The following is a 16,968-nucleotide window of genomic DNA, read 5'->3' as shown; positions in this document are numbered from 1 at the left end:
AGAAACTTTAAAGTGTAAGACAACACTGGCAGTGACATCCTTAACTGAGCAATAATTTCTGATGCATGTCTTCATCAGATTTGAGTTTTAGACCTCTACATCATCAGGGGGATGTTTTAATCCTAATCCCCTTAAATGATTTTGTTTGTATAAACAGATTGTGAGCAATAAATTGGACAAAATGCTGAATGTAGCAAAAATGGTAAAATTAAAATCGCAAAGGTTCGATAAAGACTCCAGTTTCAAAACATTTTGAAACTGACAGCCAAATGTTTTTCTGGTAATTTCATAGTTATGGATGGGTTAAGGTTTGAGTCTTACCCTCAGAGGTTTAAAAAGTGTTTACCCGTCCAGTGGTGAATGTGTTCTGAAGCAAACACATCCGGAGACAACATGGTGATTTTTGTAGCAAGATCATCGTCATCATCATCAGGTTTGGTCCGAGTCCATCTTTTCAGAACATGTTCAGCTGCTGCTGCTGTGACTCATTTATGCAGAAGGTGTAAACAGGTTAAAGCCACCGTCTTTCCCTAAGGCTAAGCTGGTTTAGAGTCTGAAGCTTCCCAGGAAGTCAAAGAGAAAGTAAAAAAAGGAATAATAGCTGCACCATATGCCTCCAACCTCCCAACAGACACTGTAGGTCTGTTAAACAGGTCCGTTATTTCTCGCTGCAGCTGGCGCATGGATGGAATCTGATTAAAAACCATTGTCTTTCAGAACAACTTATAATAAAAGATGCTGTTAAACTGGAAGAAAAATGACAAAACACATGTGTGAGCTTTGTAGAGTTGGACATAAATGTAGGCTGCAGGTAGTGATTGGTGTTTTTATCTGTTTAACTTTTTGATCAGGTCTTCCCTGTAAAAGGTTATGGGTGCAGCAGTTTGATGACTCATGCCTCCAGGGATAAGTGCTCTCAGTCTCTGAGCCACCCACCATCACCTACCAGGTCATGCAACTGTAGACTCCTCCACAGCGCTGCAATGACTGAAGGCGATTATTGGGAAGGCTCTGCGCTGCTGATTTTCAGCCTCAGAGAAATGATTAGGGGGTGTTTGGGCTGCCAACTCTCTGAAAAAGCTTGTTCGCCTGAAACAATCCAGCGTTTTACTGGTTTTACGTTTTGTCAAGACAAGTTAGGACAAGAGTGAGACACCTCTCAACAGCCTCCCCTCGGCTGTTGTGTCAATATGCTCTCTCTGTTGTACTCTTTGTGCTGGAGCTTCAGGGAAGTGATTGGTCTATTTACAAAATAGCTTTGAGTGTACATTTCATGTCTTGTCGTGTGATACAGGCAGCTGTTGTCTCTCCCTAAAGGCTTTTCTTACTGACTTTTATTCTTCTCTTTTCTGTCTTTTTTTACAGATGTGAAAATGTTCAAAAAGGGGATTATGATGGCAGCTTCAGGAGCAATCCTTCTTCTTTTTGCCTCAGTCCTCACATCTGTGACAAGATGTGAAGGTAGTTATAGACTGGGAAAAGGCAGATCTCCTCTGCTGTTTACACACCACCTCTACAACGCTGCCATCAACGAGAACTCTGCCCCGCGAATGTACGTTGAGACGCAGGTGAAGATGGGCATCGAAGTGACAGATCCGCTGTGGGACATCAAGTACAACATCGTCTCAGGTGACGACGACGGCTTCTTTAAAGCAGAGGCAGTCAAAGTCGGAGATTTCTGCTTTCTCAGGATCAAGACGCGCAGCAGCAACTCGGCTCTCCTCAACAGGGAGGTCCGAGACTCGTATACTCTCACTGTGGAGGCAAAGGAAAGCACTTTTGGCTTCGAGGCAATGACGAAGGTCTTCGTCCAGGTGCTTGACACCAACGACTTAAAGCCTCTCTTCTACCCAGCATCATACAATGTGGCCATCAGGGAGGACGCTCTTCTAAAGTCAAGTGTCACCAAAGTCAGCGCTACAGACGCCGACATTGGGAGCAATGCTGAGTTTTATTATTCGTTCACCAGCAGAGCTCATCCGTTTGTTGTTGACCCTTTCACGGGCACGGTGAGCCTCATCAAGAGGCTCAATCACACTCACGCACAGCGCTACGACCTCACCGTATTAGCAGAGGACAGGACGAAAAAGATGTCCGGTGTTCAGAAATTTGGGAATGTCGCCAGGGTCACAGTAAACATACAAAAGATGGCCATGGCATCTCCAGTTATCACACCGCCCCCTGAAGCTACAGTGTCTGCAGACGGAAAAATAAATATCAATGTCCATGTGGAGGAAGGAGTTAAGCCAGTGGAATCCCTCAATATCATTGGAGGGGATCCCCACAAATGGTTTGAGGTAATCCCCTCAGGTGTGCAGGGCAGTGACTTCCAAGTGATCTCTACAAAGAGGATTATTTGGTCTCAGACTCCTTATGGATTTAATCTTTCGCTGCAAGCTAAAGACAGGAGCTTGCCAAGTTTCTTCTCTCCAATCACACAAATCCACATTCCACCCTATCATTACAGCCCACTGGCATTTTTGGAGGACACCTACATTGTGACTCTGAGTGAGTTTTCACCCCCACAGACTCATGTACTTAAGGTTTCTGTCAACTCGGTTCCCTTTAACGTTACCTTTAGTATCAAGAACAATCCAGACACCTCTAACTTTAAGATCAATCCTAAAACTGGGATTATCATAACTACAGGGAAATTTGATTATGAGAGGAAAGATCGATATGAGTTTGATGTAATGGCCAATCACGGTGAAGCTGAGACTCACATCGTGGTGGAGATAACGGATGAAAACGACAACAGCCCACAGTTCACACAGACATCCTATCAGGCCACGCTGGATGAAAACAGCCCTGTTGGCAGCAGCGTGTTGAAAGTAGCAGCTTCAGACAAAGACAAAGGCAAAAACGGCTTTGTGACTTACACGATTGCAAATTCAGGCCCTCTGCCTTTTACAATAGATCCGTTCACTGGTATCATCTCTACCTCCGAACACTTGGACTATGAACTGATGAAACGGCGGTATCACCTGAGAGTTTGGGCGTCGGACAGCGGTGGCCCCTTCAGTCAGGTCAGCGAAAGCCCTGTGACAATAACTCTGAACAACATCAACGATAACATCCCTCTGTTCGAGCAGGTGGGCTGCAATGTTACTGTACCTCTGGATTTACCTGTGGGACACGAAGTCGCCCAGCTGTCAGCTATTGATTTAGATGAGCTGCAGCAGCTGAGGTATGTCATCGAGTCAGGGAACGAGCTCCAAGTGTTCAGGATCAACTCTGTGACTGGAGTTGTTGCCCTTAAACAACCTATCCCTCTGCTGCAGGGTTCATTCACTCTTAGAGTTGTAGCCACCGATGGGAAGCATCACTCTGAAGCATCGGTTGTCAGGATAACCATTACTAACCGAGGTGAAGATCCAACGCTGCACTGCAAGGAAACGGGCATTGCCAAACAGGTCACGGATAAACTAATCAAGTCAATCAAACCCATTTTAATCAATCAGGAAGAGGACACGTTCTCAGATATCCACATCACCAATCGACATTCTCCCAAGTTTGACACAAGCATTCCCAGTTCGATTGATCTCGTCGAGAACCATCCATTAAATTCGACCATAGTTCAGTTCAAAGCAACAGACAACGACTCTGGGTTTAATAGTAAGCTTGTGTACGCCATATCGAGTGGGAACGAAGATGGCTGTTTCTCCATTGATACGTTCTCTGGTGATCTTCGGTTAGTTTGCCCACTGGACAGAGAGAGTAAGGAGTTCTACATTTTGAACATCACTGTTTATGACTTGGGAATACCGCAAACTTCTGCATGGAAATTCATTGCCATCAACGTCATGGATGTCAATGACAATCCTCCTGTTTTTGATCAGCCCAGGTACGTGATCCACGTGCCCGAAAACAAAGAGGTGAATTCAGTTATTTTTACATGTCGCGCAGCAGACCTGGACTCAGATATGAGCGGTAAAGTCCAGTATTCCCTCCTGACAACGACCGACATGTTCAGGATGGACGAATTCACCGGAGAGCTGATTGTGACGGGTAGACTTGATCGAGAAAGCTCACCCAGGCACGATCTCCTGATCGAAGCAAGAGACCAGGCAACAGTCGGCCCTCAGCTGTTCTCCACTGTCAACCTGGTGGTGATTTTGCAGGATATAAATGACAACCCACCCAGATTTGTGCCCAAAGTGCACAAAATAAAAGTTCCAGAAGATGTTCCTGTGGGCACGCTGCTTGTCTGGGTGGACAGCATTGACTTGGATCTGGGCAGTGGAGGCCTTGTCACCTATAACCTCAAAAACACAGAGAGCGGGATCTTCCATCTCGACTCCTCCACCGGCGCCCTCACCCTTGAGAGAGAGCTGGACTTTGAGAGGTGGCCATCTTACAATCTCACGGTCTGGGCAGTCGACCACGGCCTCCCTCGCTCCTTGTCATCGTCCTGCTTTGTGGAGATCGAGGTTCTGGATGTCAATGAGAACCTCCACCGGCCGGTGTTCTCAGAGTTCGTCTATGAAGCTCTGGTAAAGGAGGACTCAGCCGTAGGGACATCTGTGGTTACTCTGACGGCTTCAGACAAAGACCTGGGCAGAGACGGGGTCGTCAGGTACCGCATCCATGATGGCTCTGGCTTAGGAGTGTTTACCATTGATGAGGAAACAGGTAACTAACACTTGGTGAATTAATTTTTGTTGTTGTGATGTTTTTATCTGAAAAGTAGAAAAGCAGTGTTAACAAGTTTTAGTCAGATGTGAAGTCTGATCTCGTTCTCATATCTTACTTTAGCTTAGCAGAAAGACTGGGAAAAAGCCTTTGTTCTCTCCAAAGGTTGCACCATTAAAACTCACCTAGTAACACATTAGGTTTCCATATAGAAATAAAGTTTAGGAACTAAGAACCAATGTGACTGGAAGCCAAAGCTAACCAGCTGCTAAATGAAGCATTGTTTAGCAGAGTGTGTCTTCAGTGAAGGGTAAAGATTGTAGACTACTTCCCACCAGAAAGGTCAAAGGTTGTTGTGCTCTGTAAACAGTAATTAGCACTGTAGCATAAATTAAACGGTACAAGTGTTGCATGGTAACATTTGTCTTTTCCACCTCTCTGACACGCCTCGTGCTGCATTGAACTTTACAGCTGTATGCTCATGTGCTCACTCTGATAGAACGGGACGTGTACCTGCTTGTAGAAGCAGTTCTTCGTCTGGGGTGGTTAAAGTAGTTTGTATATTTTTCCATCAGCGTATCTTTTGCAGAGGATACCCTGCGACCTTGCAGCATATCGCAATGTATTCCATTAGCCTGCTGCTGCACTTAAGACTCAGATATATTCCATTTCAATTCAATTCAATTCAATTTTATTTATATAGCGCCAAATCACAACAAAAGTCGCCTCAAGGCATTTCATAGGTACAGAGAAAAACCCAACAATCATATGACCCCCTATGAGCAAGCACTTTGGCGACAGGGGGAAGGAAAAACTCCCTTTTAACAGGAAGAAACCTCCGGCAGAACCAGGCTCAGGGAGGGGCGGGGCCATCTGCTGCGACCGGTTGGGGTGAGAGAAGGAAAACAGGATGAAAGACATGCTGTGGAAGAGAAACAGAGGCTAATAACAGATATGATTCAATGCAGAGAGGTCTATTAACACATAGTGAGTGAGAAAGGTGACTGGAAAGGAAAAACTCAATGCATCATGGGAATCCCCGGCACCCTACGTCTATTGCAGCATAACTAAGGGAGGATTCAGGGTCACCTGGTCCAGCCCTAACTATATGCTTTAGCAAAAAGGAAAGTTTTAAGCCTAATCTTGAAAGTAGAGATAATGTCTGTCTCCCGAATCCAAACTGGAAGCTGGTTCCACAGAAGAGGGGCCTGAAAACTGAAGGCTCTCCCTCCCATTCTACTTTTAAATACTCTAGGAACAGCAAGTAGGCCTGCAGTGTGAGAGCGAAGTGCTCTAATAGGGTGATATGGTACTACAAGGTCATTAAGAGAAGATGGGGCCTGATTATTTAAGACCTTGTATGTGAGGAGCAGGATTTTGAATTCAATTCTGGATTTAACAGGAAGCCAATGAAGGGAAGCCAAAACAGGAGAAATCTGCTCTCTCTTTCTAGTCCCTGTCAGGACTCTTGCTGCAGCATTTTGGATTAGCTGAAGGCTTTTCAGTGAGTTTTTAGGACATCCTGATAATAAAGAATTACAGTAGTCCAGCCTAGAAGTAATAAATGCATGAACTAGTTTTTCAGCGTCACTCTGAGACAGGATATTTCTAACTTTAGAGATGTTGCGCAAATGGAAGAAAGCAGTCTTACATATTTGTTTAATATGTGCGTTGAAGGACATGTCCTGGTCAAAAATGACTCCAAGGTTCCTCACAGCATTACTGGAGGCCAAGGTAATGCCATCCAGAGTAAGAATCTGGTTAGATACCATATTTCTAAGATTTTCAGGGCCGAGTACAATAACCTCAGTTTTATCTGAATTAAGAAGCAGAAAGTTAGCGGCCATCCAGGTCTTTATGTCTTTAAGACATTCCTGCAGTTTAACTAATTGATATGTGTTACCTGGCTTCATGGATAGATAGAGCTGCGTGTCATCTGCATAGCACTGAAAATTTATGCTATGTCTTCTAATGATGCTGCCTAAGGGAAGCATGTATAATGTAAACAGAACTGGTCCTAGCACCGAACCCTGTGGAACACCATAATTGACCTTAGTGTGTGAAGAGGACTCTCCATTTACATGTACAAATTGGAGTCTATTAGATAGATATGATACAAACCACTGCAGTGCAGTACCTGTAATACCTACAGCATGTTCTAATCGCTCTAATAGGATATTATGGTCAACAGTATCGAACGCTGCACTAAGGTCTAGCAGGACAAGCACAGAGATGAGTCCACTGTCAGAGGCCATAAGAAGATCATTTGTAACCTTCACTAAAGCTGTTTCTGTGCTGTGATGAGCTCTGAAACCTGACTGAAACTCTTCAAATAAGCCATTCCTCTGCAGATGATCTGTTAGCTGTTTGACAACTACTCTTTCAAGGATTTTTGATATGAAAGGAAGGATGGAAATTGGCCTATAATTAGCTAAGCCAGCTGGGTCTAGAGATGGCTTTTTGAGTAAAGGTAAAGGTTTTATCTCTTCCTTTCGGGCATCCAAATTTAAACAGCTTCTTCAGGCCACTGTGCAGAGAAGTACATTTCCATTGTGTTCAGGCCCTGCAGCGTCTCTGTGCGGGCCTCTTTTTTTTAGCGTATTAAGCTAACACAAATATGTCACACATTTTGCTGAGCAGGGAATTACTTAAAATTTCACAACCCACATCTGGGCTCCTTTCCAGCAAGGAGACACCTTAAGCTCAGTGACGGCCCCAGTGGCTGCTAGTTCCTCCCGGGCTGTACAGTTATTAAGCATGAACAGATTAGATGGATAAGTGATTCATTCCTGAGGCAGGGCAGCGTGTTTGAAACATGTAAATACCAGTGTAGACAACAATGATTTGCCTGTACCGTTGGTGTGTTTTAGGTGTGATTCGTATGACAGAGATGCTGGACAGGGAGACGGCGCCTCATTACTGGCTCTCCGTCTACGCCACCGATCTGGGGACTGAGCCTCTGATCACCTGGACTCACGTCTTCATCGAGGTCCTGGACGTTAATGACAATGCTCCCGAACTTTCCCAGCCGATGTATTTTGCATCTGTCCCGGAGAACGTGGACACGGTTGAATCCGTCATCCAGGTGTCGGCCACAGATGTGGACACGTCCTCTGATGGGAAGCTTTCCTTCCAGATGCTGGAATCTCACCGATTGCACTTTGACATCGATCCTAAGACAGGTAAATACTCTTCAAAGAAAAATATAATCAAAGGAGACCTTGATGAATTTCAACACATCACAGAAAGTTTTCCTGGCTCAGAAAGGTGAAACGCAGTGATATCATGTGAGTTATCTCAGTCGTAAACTGAGGCACAACATTTTAACACTAAGTTTTAAATGGCAAGCTAACCTGGAGAATTTCTTATCCATCCAGCCTTTTTCTTCCACTTGTCCGATTTAAGGTTGCAGCTGTCACAGGGCGAGTGGCAGAATACACTCTGGACACTTTGCTAATCTGTCCCACAGAGAGACACACACCCTCTCACAGTTACATTCACACCTACAGTCAATTTAACCTCAACAGTTTACTTAATGTGCATGTCAGGGGTGTCCAACTCGAGAGCTACTGTCCTGCAGCTTTTAGATGGTTGGATTACCTCTTCAGCATGCCATCAATTTTGGCAAAGGCCTGATAGCAAGCCATTCATTTGATTCAGGTGTGTCAGAACAAGGATGCATCTAAAAGCTGCAGGACAGTAGCTCTCGAAGACTGGAGTTGGACACCCCTGGTGTATGTCTTTGGACTGTGAGAGGAAGTGTGAGTACACAGAGAAAGGCCTAACTGCCCCCAGCTGTACAAAGAGTGTTTAACCTTAATTATGAGTATTCACCAATCAAAACATGCTCAGTACTCTGAACTCCGCCCTTAAAGTTCCTAAACCTTCAGAAGATTGAAAAATAATTTCCAGACCTACCACTTATTCCATCCAACAGGTAGACATTGTGTTTTTAATTGCAGCTATAATTATTTTGTTACTGAATTTATTATTAGAATATAGTACAAAGGAGCTTGCAATTTTCCAGTTTTCCAGCTTTGGCTCACGTCTCTTCCCTGCCACTTAAACATTTCTCACCCCTGAATCATGGTATTGAAGCTTTTAGTGAGCAGCATATGTGCAGGCAAAAATACAGGAACTCTGGGATGTAACTGGATCAAGTTGCTCAGTGTCATTCTGGCATTTCACGAGCAGCTCGAGCAGAAAAAGAGACTTCATGCTCTCATTGCGATTGATTTACATCTTGATTCAAACTCCCTTTGTGTGTGCAGGACATCTGGCAGGCCTCTGTTGCAGAGTGTTTTGGTATATCTATACATGTTGCCATGTTACATTTTGATTAATGGGTGAAAAGCTAACATGTTCATGTTGCCATGTTACATTTTGATTCATGGATGAAAAGCTAACAAGCATATGCATGCTTGCAAATGCAGTGTTGCAAGCATGAGTGCAGCATGTGCTGCAGAAGCTAGGTCTGCCTATACCTACACAACAGCGAGCTCCCTGAGAGTCACTCACAGAGTCAGTCATGTGTGACCTGAAACAAAAACAGAGTTAGCATGACGGGAACAATGAGGAAGCCTAAAAATCTCTGCCTTCTTCGCTGACAGTTGAAGCTGAATCACCTGGTGAGGGCTTTGAAGTTGAAGCTAATGAGCGCAGCATTAGCTGTGATGCTACCAGCCGCTACAAACCCTGTCCTCGTCCTCTAATGTGCTGTTTGTCCACACCCTGAGACCAGTGTACCGAGGGATTACAGAGACAGAGACAGGCCGAAGGTGCGCTGCCAGCTGGAGTGTGTCACATTCAAACAAGCATTTTTCTATAAATGCAGGTGTATTTGGTATCCATTTACTCATGCATAGAAGCAAAGGATGAATAGTGTTTTGCTGAAAAGGGGTTATTAAATCTCTGTGAACCTTTTTGTATTCTGAGACCGCAGGCTGAGGACAGCTGACTGACGCTGACCCAAATTCTTGCAGAACTGACCGAAGTTTTATTTTTTTATCCCTGTGCTGCAAACTAAAAAAAAAATTAAAGTGAAAAAAACTCCTAAAACCTGAAGTTCCTCTAACATCCAGCAGAGGCTCCAGCAGTGATAATAAACATGCAAAAATAATTTGCATTATTAGGGCTGTGGTCTCTTTGACTGACAGGTGGCTGGTGACAAAAGTGGCTGTAGCTGCTAGCTGCCTGCTAGGCTTCACCTCAGCTAGCTGGAGTCCTTGAACTGGACCTGTGGATCGCATTTGTGCTGTTGGAGCTCTTGCTCTTGCTAATAGCTTACATTAAATCACAGCTTCCACAGGTCCAGTAAACATCAGAACAAAAGCTAAGCAGGCTTTATGCTTTTTGGCTTCGAGGACTGCAGCTGGTTTTTGTGGTTCACCGAAGTCCAAATCAACAGGAAACCTAGTTGCCAGTTTGTGGCATCCAGAGCTCTGACCTCAGCTTCTTCCAGATCATACGGGATGAACTGGATTCAAACTGGGACCTCGTCTTCCGCTGCCAGTGCTCACTAACACTCGTGGAGCTGTGTCGGAGCGCAGGCTGTCATAGCTTAAATCAAACAGACTTTTAGGATGTATCCTGACATCCTCTCTGACTTTTACTTGGAGACAGCAAACAGAGCTGTTCTTAAAATCCTTTGACAACAAAGAATCAGAAATATCGTGTACTAGCTTATGTAGATTAGAAAAACGGTGTAAGGGGAGGAAGATCATGTTACCTGGAACCTGTTCCTCTTTGGAACATGACCCACCTTGTTTTACTGTTAACAAATGAACCTCCTATTAGTAATATGAGGGTGAAACCACTCATGCCTTGACAGGATGAAAGTGACTCATGACCGTTCTCGCTTATATTCTCCAACATGGATGTTTTAGACCGCAGCACTGTGTCCGCTTCAGTCGAGAAGAATCGAGGAGGCTTCGTCCTTTAATGCAGAAATACAAATGAAACATTGTCGTGCGTGTTTTAAGAAAAAGCATCTCGTTGTGGAACACTTCATTACGTGTTTGTTTGTTGACAAGGCCGGGCAAGTCAGGAATGTGCCCACTTCATTAGCATTTTGCAACAGCAAATTCCTCAAACGGCTGCAGGCTGTTGATGATTCTGAAAGTGATATGATGGGATTGTGTCTTTTATATACTTGAGATACACAAAGCACTCACCAAGATGTATGATATTTTTCCTACTCTTAACAAATTTAAATGAAAAAGAGTTCAAAACCTGAGACCAACTTTTACATGAAATCTGACTCGGGTAGCACGTTCTTAGCCAGGAGTGACTGTATGTGGATGACAGGGTGGAGTGCCAAGGCTCCACCGACCTTGTTATCAAGCTGAATCCACAGACTCAGTGGGAACATCACACAGACAAAGATACCTGCTAATTACCGCTCAGTAACATACAAACAAAAATCCTCAAACTTTTTTCTCATTGGTGTTTCTGAAATAGTTCTCAGAAATCTGCGATGTCTGCCTTGAAAAGCAAGTGAAACTAGGCCACGTTCAGAAAAGCAGAGACGTAAAAATGTGATGTGAATCCTGTGAAAAAGGAACGAGGGGCCTCTGACATGGCAAACAGCTCTGTTTGTCCTCGTGTGGTTTTGACAGGCGTCCTGGATGGCTGAGTGAAAACAGGCGGCGGGGAGGGACGAGGCTTTAGCCGTGATTCCCACGTCTGCACTAATGACAGGAACACACTTTCTAACGTTCCCGCCTGTCCCTCCCAGCAGGGCTTGTTTGCTCTGTCGTAAAAGGACTCGATGACGCTTGGTTGGGCCTCTTTTGCTGCACTTACGACCCCCTCCTCTGTCTGCAGCTCCCACACCTCCTCATTTGTGCCTCCTGGCCTCAGTCCTAACTAACAAACTCAGCTCTTTGTCTGAAAAGCTTTCCTTCACAGAAATATTCAGTACTGATGATCAGGCTGGTCGGGATGGGACATTTGAGAGAAATGCCCGTTTCCTGGTTTATTGCTCGTGCTTTTGTAAGTGTGCACTGACACGTGTGCTTACATGATGTTAAAGCTCTGCAGTTTGATCCATTAACCATGTGTGCAACGGAGACTGAACTAGCTGGAAACGGGCTGTTTGCCTTCAGTGTAAAAGCGTTTGAAAACTTTGATGTCACTAAGAAGAAAACTATTGAAAAATGTCTTCTTCTGGATTTAGGATTGCTGTGATTTAAAACAACTACAACTATGAGCAAGTGCTTTGGCGACTGTGGAGAGGAAAACCTCTCTTTTAACAGGAAGAAACTTCCGGCATAACCAGGCACGGGGGCGGAGGGCATCTGCTTTTGGTTGGGGTGAGGGGAGGGAGACAGAGACTTGTATTTTCCCGGCCTGTTGCTGTGTGTCTGGGAAGCCTCTCCTAGCAGCTGCAGACACTCAAACGTGCTGATTCAGCAAACCGTCAGCTGCGGTTTCCCTCGCAGTGTCTGATAATCACCTGTCACACAGTTCAGAGGCCGACTGAGCTCAGGCGGATGCGGCAGAAGCATCTGATTGGCTGTGAGTGACCCCTCTTCCCACTGATGAGTCAGTGTTGTGCTCTGAGTGTAAGGTGACCCAAGTGCTCATTTCCAACTGTAGAGCAGCTTTGGATGACAAAATAGTGGTTTTGTCTTTCAACAGTATATTTCACTGATGTCATTCTGATGTGTAATGTGACACAGGTGCTTCCCGTGTCTCCCAGCCATGCTGAAGGTGATGCCCTGCCCTTATGAGCGGCCCTTTTATGCTTCTGTCTCCTGTTGGTTAAGTTTATGGGCCTCCAGTTTTTTGCATTTAGGCTTCTAGTGTCCATTTTTTCCTGTTTTGGCAGCATCAGTACAGACAGCTCCAGTTTCTGTGAGAAAAACGATTGGGTCCGGACGCCCCAGCCTTCGCCTGGTGGCAGCGGGGATGGGCTCCAGCCCCCACCCCCATGACCTTGAAGTGGATGAGCGGAAGGAAATGGAGGTTCTTTAATGTCTTCTGAAAGTTCATTCTTGATGTTAAACAGTGCAACAAAAGTGGATGCCGGTTTTTATTTAGACAAACAGAAGAAAGTCCTGACCTCCACGTAGGAGGCGACCTTTGCAAAGCTCCTCAGTGTGTTCTTTGTCGTTTCGTAGACGGCTCCTCTGCAGCTCGTTCTCTGCTTCAGACACTTATCACGTGATTCATCGCTCGCTCTGTCCCTGATTGATGTCTGTATCAGTCTTTTTTCAAGTCAGCTTCACCTCAGCACTGCATCACACCGCCATCATCATCATCATCTTTTTTTTAGATGTTTGTTGTAATTTTTTATAGCGACATAAATAAACATTGAGTGACCCTCAAAAACAAAAGCAGCAGAAACAACATCAAGAGCTGTAAAATACAATGTGTTTTCTTAGGTGTGATCAGCTCTGTTACTACTCAGGGACACCCGCCCCCATCCCCAACCGCCACAACACACACAAAAACTCCCGACTCTGTTTGTTTATGTGTAACCTGCACTCTCACTTCCTGCTAACAGCACCTGTGTTTGGTGTGTGTGTATGTGTGTGTTTGTATTTGCAGGTGTTATCAGCACTGTCTCAGCTTTGGATCGAGAGGATAAACCGGAGCACAGTATTGAGGTGAGACTCTGATAAACAACATTTTCTGTTCCCGTTAGATCGATGCAGAAACAGGGAAACAAATCCAGCTCTGCTGTGAATCGCCGGCGTTCCCATAAATCCAGAATACACAGCAGTGCTCGCTGCTTTACTGACACGGGTAACGTGCACCAAACGTGACGTCAATGTGGAAGCTGCTCGTTTTTTATTTCTATAATTTTAGTGATCGTTCGGTCAATCGCTGACCTGTGAGTCAGGAAATAGCACAACCTCCCACACATAACGATTTTTTTGAGGAACTTTTCAGATGAACAAACAAAAGTGAAAAAGTTTTTTTTTGCCCCATCCGAATGTGTTGTGATCATCGTTATTTATTTATTTCCAATATTTTTTTTAACAAAGGCCAATAGTTCATCTTTTAGTGTGTCTCTGTTGGTTTGTGTTGTTGGCTCATGTTAAACATTTAAGAAATATATGGCTAAAAAAAAATAAGGCATGGCATAAATGAACCATGTAATTAAGAGTGCACGAGGCTGAGAGCATAAAAACTGGAAACAAACTTTACTTCAGTTGGAAGCTCAACTTTAAAACTTCCAAAGAAATGTGAATGAGTGCAATTCAATTCAATTCAATTCAATTTTATTTATATAGCGCCAAATCACAACAAAAGTCACCTCAAGGCGCTTTATATTGTACAGTAGATAGCACAATAATAGATACAGAGAAAAACCCAACAATCATATGACCCCCTATGAGCAAGCACTTTGGCGACAGGGGGAAGGAAAAACTCCCTTTTAACAGGAAGAAACCTCCGGCAGAACCAGGCTCAGGGAGGGGCGGGGCCATCTGCTGCGACCGGTTGGGGTGAGAGAAGGAAAACAGGATGAAAGACATGCTGTGGAAGAGAGACAGAGATTAATAACAGGTATGATTCGATACAGAGAGGTCTATTAACACATAGTGAGTGAGAAAGGTGACTGGAAAGGAAAAACTCAATGCATCATGGGAATCCCCGGGAGCCTACGTCTATTGCAGCATAACTAAGGGAGGATTCAGGGTCACCTGGTCCAGCCCTAACTATATGCTTTAGCAAAAAGGAAAGTTTTAAGCCTAATCTTAAAAGTAGAGATAGTGTCTGTCTCCCGAATCCAAACTGGAAGCTGGTTCCACAGAAGAGGGGCCTGAAAACTGAAGGCTCTCCCTCCCATTCTACTTTTAAATACTCTAGGAACAGCAAGTAGGCCTGCAGTACGAGAGCGAAGTGCTCTAATAGGGTGATATGGTACTACAAGGTCATTAAGATAAGATGGGCCTGATTATTTAAGACCTTGTATGTGAGGAGCAGGATTTTGAATTCAATTCTGGATTTAACAGGAAGCCAATGAAGGGAAGCCAAAACAGGAGAAATATGCTCTCTCTTTCTAGTCCCTGTCAGGACTCTTGCTGCAGCATTTTGGATTAGCTGAAGACTTTTCACCGAGTTTTTAGGACATCTTGATAATAATGAATTACAGTAGTCCAGCCTGGAAGTAATAAATGCATGAACTAGTTTTTCAGCATCACTCTGAGACAGGATATTTCTAACTTTAGAGATGTTGCGCAAATGGAAGAAAGCAGTCTTACATATTTGTTTAATATGTGCATTGAAGGACATGTCCTGGTCAAAAATGACTCCAAGGTTCCTCACAGCATTACTGAAGGCCAAGGTAATGCCATCCAGAGTAAGAATCTGGTTAGATACCATATTTCTAAGATTTTCAGGGCCGAGTACAATAACCTCAGTTTTATCTGAATTAAGAAGCAGAAAGTTAGCGGCCATCCAGCTCTTTATGTCTTTAAGACATTCCTGCAGTTTAACTAATTGGTGTGTGTAACCTGGCTTCATGGATAGATAGAGCTGCGTGTCATCAGCATAGCAGTGAAAATTTATGCTATGTCTTCTAATGATGCTGCCTAAGGGAAGCATGTATAATGTAAACAGAACTGGTCCTAGCACTGAACCCTGTGGAACTCCATAATTGACCTTAGTGTGTGAAGAGGACTCTCCATTTACATGTACAAATTGGAGTCTATTAGATAGATATGATACAAACCACTGCAGTGCAGTACCTGTAATACCTACAGCATGTTCTAGTCGCGCTAATAGGATATTATGGTCGACAGTATCGAACGCTGCACTGAGGTCTAGCAGGACAAGCACAGAGATGAGTCCACTGTCAGAGGCCATAAGAAGATCATTTGTAACCTTCTCTAAAGCTGTTTCTGTGCTGTGATGAGCTCTGAAACCTGACTGAAACTCTTCAAATAAGCCATTCCTCTGCAGATGATCTGTTAGCTGTTTGACAACTACTCTTTCAAGGATTTTTGATATGAAAGGAAGGATGGAGATTGGCCTATAATTAGCTCAGACTGCTGGGTCTAGAGATGGCTTTTTGAGTAAAGGTTTAACTACAGCCACCTTGAAGGCCTGTGGTACATAGCCGATTATTAGAGATAGGTTGACCATATTTAAGATCGAAGAATTCATTAATGGCAGGAGTGCACAGTCATTACATTTAATTATGTTGTTGTTATGTGGACAATCTGAGGTGTTTAACGAGATAAAAGCAGAAAGAAAAGGTATTGATTATTTTTAATTATCAGTTTCTCAATCAGTCATGTGACTGGTAACATTTAGCTGCTGGTTCGGATATTTCGACATCAGAAAATCAAACCACATTCCTGCCTACCGACTAACACAAATGTATCTTCCTAAAATGGTGTGACATTTCAGGACAGACCCAAAGTTTCAGAGATGTGAGCCGTCCATCTGAGACCAGTTTTATTTTTTGTGATATTATTTCTTCGATTCAGTTTTTTTATAGAGCTCCAAATTAGAACAAGAGCCTTCTTTATTTTGTATGATACTACAGAGAAAACAACAACAGGCAGATGACCGCCCCCGCCCCCCTTCTCCCCCCTTGAGCAAGCGCTTTGGCAACAGCTGGAAGGAAAAACTCCCGTTTAACAGGAAGAAACCTCTGGCACAACCAGGCTCAGGGAGGGTCAGACTGGTTGGGTGTGAGGGGAGGAAGGTGGGACAAAAACAAGCTGAGGAAGAGAGCCAGAGATGAATAATAACTAATGATTAAATACAGACAGGTGTATGACCACGTGGAGAGCATCTCCACCCCCCAGCCTCCCACTCCAAATAAAGGAACACTCGTAGCAGCGACACAAAAATACCCCGCCTCCAGCACTCTTCACCGTAGCTTTAAAACCCGAAGAAATTCATTTAGTACTTTAAATCGAAGTCAAAGTAAATATAAAGATCAACTGTACTTTTATTATTCTGATGTTGACCCTCCAACTCTTCTTCACCTTCAGGTTATCGTGTCAGATAACGGATCTCCGGCTCTGAGCTCCACCGCCACCGTTGTGATCCAGGTTCTAGATGCCAACGACAACCCTCCCAAGTTCATGGAAAAACGTTTCGACGTCAAGCTGCCTGAACAGCGTCACGACGGTGGCAAACAGGAAGTCTGCAGGATACTCGCTCAGGATAACGATGAGGGCCTGAACGCGGCAGTAACCTACAGTCTGCAGGAAAACATGGACGAGCAGTTTGAGATCGACCCAGTGACGGGCGTGGTCACATCGCACGGCGACTTCTTGCCTGGAAGCTACAATATTCTCACGGTAGGTGCTGCAGAAATTTTCACGACAGCAAGTTTACCTGTCCCACCGTCAACGTTTCATACGACTG

At 44.3% G+C, this 16,968-nt stretch overlaps 1 protein-coding gene across 1 annotated transcript in view; it reads left to right on the top strand.

The window, feature by feature from the left end:
• Positions 1-16,968, top strand: part of fat2 (FAT atypical cadherin 2) — a 101,374-nt gene that overhangs the window by 13,430 nt on the left and 70,976 nt on the right. Inside the window, exons 2-5 of the mRNA XM_005453217.4 lie at positions 1,366-4,632; positions 7,503-7,814; positions 13,186-13,244; positions 16,590-16,901. Of these exons, the coding sequence (XP_005453274.1) occupies positions 1,374-4,632; positions 7,503-7,814; positions 13,186-13,244; positions 16,590-16,901 (3,942 nt within the window). The 5' untranslated portion in view covers positions 1,366-1,373. The remainder of the gene's footprint in view (positions 1-1,365; positions 4,633-7,502; positions 7,815-13,185; positions 13,245-16,589; positions 16,902-16,968) is intronic.

Source organism: Oreochromis niloticus, linkage group LG2 (assembly GCF_001858045.2).
Source record: "Oreochromis niloticus isolate F11D_XX linkage group LG2, O_niloticus_UMD_NMBU, whole genome shotgun sequence".
NCBI lineage: Eukaryota > Metazoa > Chordata > Actinopteri > Cichliformes > Cichlidae > Oreochromis > Oreochromis niloticus.
Note: the sequence above shows the minus strand (reverse complement) of the source record. Positions and strands in the feature narration are given on the sequence as shown.